We start from the raw sequence: 11,554 nt of genomic DNA on the forward strand, positions 1-11,554 counted from the left end.
CACTAGGTGCCCCCATGCTTCACTAACCTTTGGCATATCTCTCAAAACTGTTGATCACATAATTCCTGTTCTTTTACTTTCTTTGACACTGTGTTCAAATGACTATCACATTGAAATAAACTTCTGAGTCTATTATCTACTCTTAGGTTTGATTTACATTTGAAACTGACTCTTCAGTTGGAATACAATGGCAGAAACCACCATCTTCTTAACCCACTTAGTGCTTTCTCTGAAACCTATCCACAATTCCTTAATATTATCAAAGTCTAGAATTCAGAACTATATACTGATTTACAATTGTAGATCACAATGTTTTATGAAGGGCCACAGAAAGTCTGATTTACTTTTCTAGCTTGTTTCTCATCATATACTTTTGGTCAAATTTCTTTTGATGAAACAAAATTGTAATAGGAAAGAAGAAGTTTGACTCCATATTTGGGTCTGTTTCTTTCACTCTAACCTTTGTATTCTATAGTCTTTGTTCAAGTTAATCACTAAAGTAAGGTTGCCTATAGCTTAAAACATATATAATGGCCCATCTCTGGGAACCCTGCCCCCCAGGCCTGAACATTAAGCTTAAATACCTTTATTTTGCTCACAGGAAACATCCTGACCAGGCCCACTTGTGAATGGCTGCAGGAAAGAATTTAACTCATCCCCTCCGGAGTTTGGGTTGAATCAGGAAATATTTGCAGCAACTTATCACCTTTTTTACTTTACCTCCTCACCTCCTTCTCTTTGCTTTATAAAAGAAATTAGCATTGAAACCCAGACAAGATGGTTCTTTAGCACATTAGTCCACCATCTTCTTGGGCTGCTGGCTTTCCAAATAAAGTCCCTACTCCTTGCCCCAACACTGTGTCTCTCAATTGATTGGTCTGTTGTGTAGCAAGCATTACGAGCTTAGACTCAGTAAGTGTTGAAGCCCACCATTAGCCTAATAAAAGAGGAGTACAAGAAGTACCCAGGATTGGATATTTTCTTTAAAAAAAAAAAAAAAAAAAAAAAGCGGGGAAAAAGAGAAAAAAGAACAGGATTACAAAAATTACCAGGGCATCCAATCCTTACAAGTCACCTGTATTTTTTATATTTTTTTGCCCCTTTCTGTAGCCCATGGTGTGAAGAAACTTGCATGTTTGTCTTTGAGAATGCAAAGATGCAGGAGACAACCATGAAATGGGTTCAACAAGGGTTTTATTCTAGTTCAGGGAAACATTCCTAATTAGAGAATACAGAAAACCCAAGAAAAAACAAGGAAGGAAGCAAGAAAATCTTTCAGATCCACAAGTGACCAAACTTCAATAATGTAAAAAAAAAACCATTATTGTTTTATGATGCAATTCTCCTTTTTTCTTTTCTTTCTACTTCCTTCCTTGAAACTGTAAGAAGCAGATAGTTTTCACTCCATATTTATTTGAGAAAGACTTTACAAAGGAATGTAGGCAGAAGATGAGTTCAGATGCACAGGTCAGTAAAGGTTAAAAACAAAAGGGACCAGGAAAAAATGAACATAAGATATTGCAATCAATATTGGGGACTTCCAGATCAAGGATAGGAGCTGAGGAAGCCATTAAGAAGGACATTTTCTGCAGGGTCACTGAACCAGGAGCAAACCAGATCCTGAGAAGCACTATCATTGTGGAAGAATTAGATGAAGCAGGAAGCCTTTTCATGATGCAAAGAAGCCAGGACAGGAGGTTTTTGCTTGAGTGTCAGCATCTTCACTTCAGCTCAGGAGTCCTGCAGGAGACAGAGGAGGGGGTTGTTTCCAGATCTAACTCTACAAGCAGTTTTTTTTTTTCTCCTCTTTCAGGGCCTCAAGTTAAACCATTGTATTAAGAAGGAAAAAACAAATTCTTAAGTCTCCCTTAAGAGCCAAAGCCACTTTAGAGCACAAGCCCTCTGTTTAGTGGAAAGAAGAAGCTTCAGTATAAACTGCCTGATTGGAAGTCAGATCCAATGTCTTTTCCGTTATTTCCGTCGCCCGCCTTGTCACCTCTACCATCTGTTCCAGGGAGACTATATATGATTCTAAAAGAGCGTTCAAGAGCATTACCTGTTGGCTGAAGTGCAGGGTGTCCTGGGAAAGAGAAGGGAGAAATATGCTTAAAATATATGGAGGCAAGTCAGTCCCCCGATACAATGTTCCCAGCCTCTGACCCCCACCTCAGATTTCCTCATACCACAACCCATATCACATGATGCCAGGGCAGGGAGGAGAGCAGACACTGAGAGCTGGTGACCTATGAAGCTTCTGGCACACAAATCCAGCATAACCTAGTGTCTCTTCCTGCATTTGCCACAAGATCTTGACCCCAAATCTCCATGCATGTTAACCTTTTCTTATCTCTACAGGCCATCACCTCTTATATTTTAACCAGAGCTAACCATGGACTGTCAATTTCTGTATTTCCAGGAAATCTGAGGTCAACTAGGTAAAGAAAGACTTTAACGGGTCATCAATATAGAGAGAACTAACCGAACAAAGTTATATTTCTTCCCCCAAAAGCCTGTGGGGAGGCTCAACTGACAACAGGCTCCTTACCTTTCTGATTCCTGAAGTAGAGGAACAGCCCCACCCCAAGGAAGAGCAGCCCCAGAACAAAGCCCCCGACTCCACTCATCATCTTGCTCTGAGCAGATTCAGACCGGGCCCCTGAGAAAAGAAGCTAGTTTTAGTGAATTTACCCCAATTTTAACTTCTCTAATTGAGACTCTGAGATTCAAAACTATGACAATGGGTAAAAAAGGTTTCCCTGGAAGAAACAGAATAATTGGCCATTTCTGGAAAAGAGATTTAAGAATCACACTGAGCAGATACAAGGTTCTGACATTAAACTCATTTAAATATCACAGCCCTGACATAAGGTCACTACTTCTACATCTTAAGAATGAGGTGCCAACGCAAGGATGTTAAATAGCTTGTCTGGGGTGACAGAGCTAATAAAAGGCAGAGCTGAGGTTGGACTCCACCATGTCAGGAAAAGTCCCTGCATTACAGAGGATGTGCCCCTTCTCAAATAACAGTGAACTCAGAGCAACAGTGTCAGAAGTACAAGTCTAGCCTGAGGCAGGGGACTGTTGCCCAGGGACACAGGGTGACCATGACCCGTGATACCATGAAGGCTCAAATCAGGGACATCTCTTTTTCTCCTTGTCAGGCAGAACTGCTTCCCCAGGGGGTATAGGTACTTGTACAAACTATCACAAGATAACTGTAAACTATCAGAGGATTTCTATCACAGGATATTCACAAGACTACCCTAATAACCTCAGAGGATTTCTATCATAGGATATTCACAAGACTACCCTAATAACCTCAGCTGAAGGAGAGAAGAATATGCAGCAGAGGAGCACATGCTGTGGGGAGAGGAGAAACCTGACACTCAGAGATAAGCAAGTCCCCTCCTTGGTGGGTAAGGAATTTACAAGGTCAGAAAGCTTCTCACTCCATTCCACTGCGATAGGGCTTGTCTGGCTGGGGTGCTCCACTTGGCAGGTGTAGACCTCTCCACTCTGAGGGACTGTTTCAAGCATCACCATGGTCTGGAAGGTCCAGTCTCCATTAGGGATCAGGCCTGTGGAGACCACCCCAGCCTCCTCTTCCTGGCCGTTCCGGAACCACCTGACTTCAACATGGCCTGGATAGAAACCATTCACAGAGCAGACCAGGAGGTTGTGGTGCTGCAAGGGCTGGGTCTTTGCAGGATACACAGTCACTGTAGGCTCAACTAGGAGAGAGAAAAGGTAGAGGGAATGAGTCAGGAAGACAAACTCTTCTTGGCTGCCTTTCTGCCCCCAGTCTCTAGTCCCAGGCTCTATTCTCCAGCAGGCTTCCCTGAAAGCTGGCCATGTGGCTCAACTTTAGGAGTTAGTGCCATGACTCTGAATTTAATGCTTACAGCATGGGGCTATTAGATTTTAGAGATGTTGAGGATATTTGTGAGTCTTTTTTTCCCATTGCATGAAACAGTTATTTATTGTTGAATTGAAATGTTTACACATCTTTGCAAGGCACAAAGTATTTAATTAAAAGTGTCATTTCTGAATCCATGCTGCCTGGGTTCAAATCCAGTTTCTACATCTTATTGAGTGATCCTGGGAGAATTTTGACATTCCTCTGTGCCTCAGCTTTCTCACCTATAAAAAGGGATAGTAATACTAATTCACTTCCTACAGTATGTGAGGATTAATGCACCCAAAGTATGTAAAGCAGTAACTGAAATCTAGCCTTCAATGTATCATAGTTATTTATCATCCTTGTTTAATCTGAGAGAAAATATGATTCAATGCTGTGTGAAACTGAGGAACAGCAGTGGGGTGTGTGTGGAAATAGAGAATGAAATTCCAGGAAAACTGTCTCCAGGCACTCACACCTTAGAACAACTCAGAAATGGTTCTACCCTGGGAAGAAGGAAAGACACAGGTGAATCTCTAACTCTCAGTTGAATTCCAAAAAAATCATGAGTCCTGAAGCAGAAGGAAAGAAGGAAGAAATGTATTACTTTTAGAAAATTCTTATAATTAAGTTCTGCTGATCAATCCCTCTCCTTTGCAAAACAAGTTAATTTACTATTGGAATTGTTATCACTTTACAACTGTCTCTCTTTTTAAACTGATACATGAGTTCAGGGAAGGGTCTGGGACTCATCAATATGTGTGCTTAGTGCCTGAGACAATCTCTGACAATATCAGCCTTAACAAACACAATTTTTTTTAGTGATAGAGAAAGTTGGGTAAAAAACATTTTTACAATATTCTAAAATGGTAAGTTTAAAATTGATGATAAATCGGGACTTCCCTGGTGGTGCAGTGGTTAAAGAATCCGCCTGCCCACATGAAAAGCTGCTCAACATCACTAATTATTAGAGAAATGCAGATCAAAACTACAATGAGGTATCACCTCACACTGGTTAGAATGGGCATCATCAGAAAATCTACAAACAGCAAATGCTGGAGAGGGTGAGGAGAAAAGGGAACCCTCTTGCACTGATGGTGGAAATGTAAATTGATACAGCCACTACAGAGAACAGTATAGAGGTGCCTTGAAAAACTAAAAATAGAATTACAATATGACCCAGCAATCCCACTACTGGGCATATACCCAGATAACACCATAATTCAAACAGACACATGCATGCCATTGTTCATTGCAGCACTATTTACAATAGCCAGGTCATGGAAGCAACCTAAATGTCCATCAACAGATGAATGGATAAAGAAAATGTGGTACATATATAAAATGGAATATTACTCAACCATAAAAAGGAACGAAATCGGGACCTTTGTAGAGACATGGATGGACCTAGAGACTGTCATACAGAGTGAGGTAAGTCAGAAAGAGAAAAACAAATATCATACAGTAACGCATATATGCGGAATATAGAAAAATGGTACAGATCAACGGGTTTGCAAGGCAGCATTAGAGACACAGATGTAGAGAACAAACATATGGACACCAAGGGGGGAAAGTGGTGGGGGCTGGGGGGGAGGGTTAACTGGGACATTGGGATTGCCATATGTACATTACTAATAAGGAAAAAAATATCAAATTGTACACTTTAAATATATGTAGTTTATTGTATGTCAATTATATCTCAATAAAAGTTCTTAAAAAAAAAATCTGCATGCCAAAACAGGAGACATGGGTTCAATCCCTGGTCCAGGAATATCCCACATGCCATGAAGCAACCAAGCCCTTTGTGCCACAACTACTGAGCCTGCGCTCTAGAGCCCCCAAGCCGCAACTATTGAGCCCTTGTGTCACAGCTACTGAAGCCTGCATGCCTAGAGCCTGTGCTCCACAAGAGAAGCCACTGCAATAAGGAGCCTGCACACCACAATAGACCCCACTCCCCGCAACTAGAGAAAGCCCACACTCAGCAACGAAGACCCAAAGCAGCCAATAAACAAATAAATAAATAATTTTTTTTTAAATGATGGTAAATCATTCCTAACAGCTTTGCAGTATGTTTCATTAAACAAAAATGCTTAAATTTCTATCATGGAGAATAATAAACTGAATCAAAATATAAACCATAAACTAGAGGAAAAGCCAAATCAAATATTAACTTAATTTTGCTGCATAGAGAACCCATATCACTGAGAAAAACACCAGGACCCCAGAAATAAAAGAGAATAGACAATTGTTAAAGCAGTATCAAGAAGAGGCCAATAAATATGTGAGAAATGTCCAAGAATCTTAGAAATCAAAGCCATATAAATTTAAAATAAAAAAGTAAATTTTAAACTGAGTTTTTGACACTACCTATCTTTGAAAAAAGATCTGATAAAGGAGATTGTGAAGTAAATTGTTACAATTATAAAAACAAATAATATGTAACTACTTGAATACTATTAGCATTATAAAAATAGTAATGTCAGTATGTTAAGTAACAAAACTATAATTCAGAAGCTGATTTCACAATCATCTCAACTATGTAAAAATATAAAGGCTAAGGGGAAAAAAAGCAAAAAATTTATACCTAAAAGAAGTCTCAGGAAGATCAGAAGAGCTACAGAGGCTCCCCTCCCCTCGCCTTTCAAAAAAGTAGTCTGATGCTTTTTTCTCAATGCAATGCTCCTGCACACATACAGACGCGGCACACTTATTTCTGGGGTGTCAGGATTAAGAGGGTGTCAGTTTCAAGAGCAGGTTGTGACTCCTCTCCTCACATGCTCCCAATCCTTTTACATTCCTCACCTCTCCTCCCATAACCATCCCCCAACCACAGACACCTTGAAGTCCCTTCCTTCATCTCTAACCACCCACCCCAGTCAGGGTTTCCTCCCCTCCCCTCCCCTCACCTCTCCCACAGCTGCTCCAAGATGCCTGCAGCCTCCCTCCTGCACCCCTTACCCCCCCTCCCTCCAGGTCCTCTCAGACCAGGGCACTGCCCCCACCACACACCCTCTCTGTCCCACCTCACCTCACCGTGCACCCCTCACACCCTCTCCCCTCACAGTCACTCACTGACAAATTCACACCGTCTCCGGGACAACAGGCTCTCACAGGAGCCCTCCTAACTTGTACTCACTCACATCCTACACACTGGGCCTGGACTCAGTCTCTCTCTGTCTCTGTCTCTGTCTCTGTCTGTCTCTCTCTCTCTCTCACACACACACACACACACACACACACACACACACTCCGCCCCCCGCCCCCCGGCCGCCCACCCCCGTGCTCACCTCGCCGCTGCACCGTGAAGCTCTCACCAACCCCGTAGTTGTGTCTGCAGTACCTGTCCACCTGGGACCTCCTCTGCTCCAGGATGTCCTTCTGGCTGTTCCAGTACTTGGCGTCTGGCCGCCCCAGCTCGGTCACCGCCCGGTACTCGCCCACGTCGCTGTCGAAGCGCACGTACTCCTCTCCGTTATAGATGCATCTGGTCACGTACCGCACCCGCTCCGTCCCGTTGGTGAAGTAACAGTAGCTCTTAAACTGGAGCAAGAAATGCTCTGCGGGGAGACACTGCGAATCAGTCAGGCCTCAGCCCCACAGCCCGACGCGGCAGCCGATACTATATTTGTTGAAGATCTTGGACCCAATAAAATTTATATTTTTTAGGAATCCGGACCCAGTGAAGAGCTGTTTTTCCAGTAAAACAAATTTGTTCAGGACCAAGGCTTATTTATTTCTTTGCCTTGCCAACCAACTGCAAAATCATTTAATTTACCCTTCACATCATCTTTTTTCTTAATTTCTCTGCCCCTGGTCCACTACTTATCTATTGTAGTAAACTACAGCCACAGACATTTTATTCCTGTTTCTGCCTCAACTACCTCATTTTATAACTTTGTCTCCTAGTTCCAACGATACAAATAGGCATGAAATTACCACCCTTGGCCACGTGTAAAACTTGTTTCTGTAGTCAAGTCTCCTCAGAAGGGGAGAAATTAAGAAGATGATATTCTATATGGACAGTTTGCAAAAAATGAGCCGGTCCCCAGACTTTAAGTAAAGACCGTCACCTAGAAATGATGTGCAGAAAGAAGGGTACTCTGGGTCAGACCAGATCTATTTTACTATTCAGAAATTCTCAAATATCTTCTTGATGCATGACAACATTACAAAATTAAAATGTGTGAAGTTACTGTTCACTGCAGCTTATATGGTTAGCAGTGTTCATCCAGTTCATCTCCCCAACTTAAAGTTGCCAGATTTAGCAAATAAAAATACAGGATTCCCAGTAAAATTTAGATTTTGATAAATTACTGTTGTTTATCTGAAATTCAGATTTAACTGAGAATCCTGTATTAAATTTGGCATGTATGTAGGGGTTCTGCAAGAGCTGTTAGATCCAATATAAAGGAGAAGTTTACATTCATTCTGCATTTATTATTTGAAAAGTCCATATGGGTTCACTGTACTGTACTGTAATAGGTTTATAATACTTTTCACACAAATAATATGCACATAAAAAACAAACACAAAAAATAAAGATTTTTAATCTCACAGTATAGTACCTTGAAAAGTACAGTAGTGCAGTACAACAGCTGGCATACAGGGGCTGGCACACACGTTCGCATCTTTGAAAGTTTGCAACTTGAAGGTTCATAGGGGGACTTACTGTATATTGCACTGACAGCAAGTGTCAAGTCCACCATACCCAGTGCTCGCTTCTCTGTAATGTTCTTTCTCATTTCACCCATCTCTTTGCCATACTCACCACAAATGGCCTCTCTCTCCCTCCTTGGAAAATCTAAGTTCCCTTACTCTCTGCATCACATTCTCTTTGTTTTCATCAATATCATTGGTACTCCTTCCCAGTCCCCTTTGCTGACTTACTAGCCCTGGCCCTCTTCTTGTCTTCTACACACTCCCTCTTTCCTGAAATTTAACACAGTTGTCAATGACATATATATATGTATGTATATATACATACACACACACACACACACACACATACACACACAGAGCCCTGGCCACCCCCTGAATTCCAGTCTCATAAATTCAACTGGCTTCTTGACAGCTCCACATAAATGTCAAAAAAAAAATCATTTTAAACTTAAACAAAATCTTTATTCCTAACAATCCACCTCAAATTTTTTTTCCTCCCATAGTCTTCCCTATCTCAATAAGCATCACCATTATGTTTATTCAAGAAATTCAAGACAAAATCCTCAGGGATAAGCTTGATTTTCTATACCTTCCTAATACAATTTAACAAGTCACACAAATATCTGTTTCAAATCTGTTCCCTTTCTCTTTATTACTATCTTTGTCACCACCACACTAAATGAGGCCACAAGCACATCTTCCCTGGTCCTACATGGTCTCCCTGATGAACCCCTACAATCCCATCTCCACTTGGCAGCTAGGATTATTTCTTTAATAAATATAAACTGACTCTCCTTGTAAGTTCTCAATAGTTTCATATACCTTTTTCAACAAAATTCAAAAATCTTATCTTAGCCGTCAGGGACAAAATAATTTGGCTCCTGATTTGCTCTCCAGCCTCATCTTTCCTCTCCCCAACATGCTTATTCTGCTTCAGCCACTATAGCCTCTTTCTGTCCCTTAAACACAGCAAATATCTTGCCACACTCTGTTCTTTCCCTGTTCCCTTACATCCTTTACATAACCGCTTCCTTTTCATCACTCATGTTTCAACTAAATGTCACTTTCTCAGGGAGACCTCTCTAGCCACTTGAACTGAAGTCAAGTGAATCCCATTTTCTCTGTCCCATAGCCCTAATATATTTTTTTCAGAGCACTTGTTGCTCTCTGAAATGTTTTTCTTTGTTAATTGTGTTGTTATCTTTCCTGTCATTAGGCAAGTTCCAAGATAATTGGGACTTTTCTAGCATATTCATGTAGAATTCTGAGTCTAGACAAAGCCCAGTATATAATAGTTGCTCAGAAAAACATGTGTGGTCTAAATGAATAAACTCTTGGTTTGGGGAATTGATTATTGTGGGGATCTTGGAAAGCAGGAAGGGGCTCCAGCTACAACACTCTTTTATTTTGATAACACATTACATCCCTTCCACTTCTTGTGAAAAATTCAGACAAACTTCCTCTTTCTTCTACTAGTTGTAAGAAACAGTCACAGGGAGGAAAAGGTGATTTTAAGCAGGAGGGAAAATTTTAATGTTTTAGTTCATCCAACGGATCTAATATAGTGCTGGGGGTCTGTGCAAACATTGGGGACTTTCAGTAATGGTGATGGCATAGCTGGGGGAAAATAGGGAAGAACTTGAAGGAGAGGTAACCAAACATGGCTAATTAAGGAACATAGATGGCACATGAACCTATAATTTATCATCTTCTAGTTGAATCTCTTCTCATGCGCTCAGGCCAAAGAATGGGGAGATGTAGGAGAAACTAATCATGTCAAAAGGTTCAGAATAGATTCATAGTGAACACTAACCTGTGTCAGGTTTTCAGAAGATGCCTTAAGTCCTTTAAGACATCAAAGGACACCCCATGAATGCTCCTTATCTAAAGAGTACTAAGGATTACTGAGTCGTTTCAGCTCCAGGGTGGCTTCCCCAGGAGAAATAGAGAGAAAACTGATCCCAGCTTCTGTCAGAGAACCTCCAGGGCAGGAATACAGGCATTTTAAACATTGGGGTTCAGGAGAAAGAAAAGATACGGGGGGAGGGGGTGTTTGTTACAGTCTCATAAATTAGAGAGAGGGACCAACATCACAGATCCTCTTGAGGGCATAACACATGATCTTCTAGGAGGGATCTTTCTAATTCCTTGCAATTTCCCATAAAATTCTCAGAGAAACTTTCCCTTTTCCTGTCATACCTCAATATAATAAAGGGAAATGCCAAATGGGGAATTATCTTTATTCCTAAATCCTCTTAAGACACTGAAAGAATGGGATGCAAGGCTAGGGAGGTTTTATTGGAGGAGAATTGGGGAAAAAAAGTCTTATACATATGGAAGCCCCTGATGCAGCTCTCATAGAGAAGGCAAATATCTAGACACCTTTTGTTGTGGAAGGAATTGGGGATCCATATGGTAAAGATAGCTGGTCCCTGAAGGATATATCACAATTTTTAAGGGACGTAGCCTGGCCACAGTGACAAAACTAAGTCCCTTCCTCCCCCATCCCATGATAGCTCACCATCCAAAGGTGTGCACTTACGTTGGGTCTCCCTGGCCCAAGCCAGGGGAGGGCTCAGCACCATCAGTATCACCGTCAGAGCTGCCATCCAGGAGCCTCCAGAGAAATACAGGCACGCCATGCTGGAGAACAGGAGAGGGTGTGAGGGGAGCAGGCAAGTCCCACTCAGATGGGTACTGTGACCCTCCTCTATCCAAGTGACACCAACCAAGGAATTCAGTACTTGATCCTGGATTGGGTGAGCTCAGTGTTAGAGAACCAATCAGCATCACAGATGAGAAGCATCATCAGTTACTGGTCAGAGATTCCGTAGGTAGGTCCTCTTCTGAAACTTAGAATTTCCTCCACTAAAAGGATTGTTTTAATTTAGTGCTTTAAAGGTTTGATCCAGTCGCATCTGAAACATTTTAATTGGGACCCTATTGTGAGCCAGCTCCGTGCTGGTCAGTGATGTGTCAGACGTTTGAGCCTTT

At 41.5% G+C, this 11,554-nt stretch overlaps 1 protein-coding gene across 1 annotated transcript; it reads right to left on the reverse strand.

Annotated features, from left to right (window-relative positions):
• Positions 1–1,183: 1,183 nt before the first annotated feature.
• LOC130831304 (DLA class II histocompatibility antigen, DR-1 beta chain-like) lies at positions 1,184–11,256 on the reverse strand. The gene is made up of 4 exons (XM_057699281.1): positions 11,103–11,256; positions 7,189–7,458; positions 3,450–3,731; positions 1,184–2,656 (listed from the first exon to the last, which is right to left on the reverse strand). Exons 1-4 carry the CDS (start codon positions 11,200–11,202, stop codon positions 2,523–2,525), a joined length of 786 nt encoding a protein of 261 aa, XP_057555264.1. The 5' UTR covers positions 11,203–11,256; the 3' UTR covers positions 1,184–2,522.
• Between the last annotated feature and the right edge of the window lie 298 nt (positions 11,257–11,554).

This window comes from Hippopotamus amphibius, chromosome 11, assembly GCF_030028045.1.
Source record: "Hippopotamus amphibius kiboko isolate mHipAmp2 chromosome 11, mHipAmp2.hap2, whole genome shotgun sequence".
NCBI lineage: Eukaryota > Metazoa > Chordata > Mammalia > Artiodactyla > Hippopotamidae > Hippopotamus > Hippopotamus amphibius.

What these genes read in the sequence shown, in the direction of transcription:
- LOC130831304 (XM_057699281.1), bottom strand. Translation starts at nt 11,202, where the DNA reads ATGGCGTGCCTGTATTTCTCTGGAGGCTCCTGGATGGCAGCTCTGACG. An exon ending in CTTCACGGTGCAGCGGCGAG is followed by an intron (nt 3,732 to 7,188) that starts GTGAGCACGGGG and finishes TCTCTCTCCTAG; the next exon opens with TTGAGCCTACAGTGACTGTG. An exon ending in CCCTATCGCAGTGGAATGGA is followed by an intron (nt 2,657 to 3,449) that starts GTGAGAAGCTTT and finishes TTCTTTTCTCAG; the next exon opens with GGGCCCGGTCTGAATCTGCT.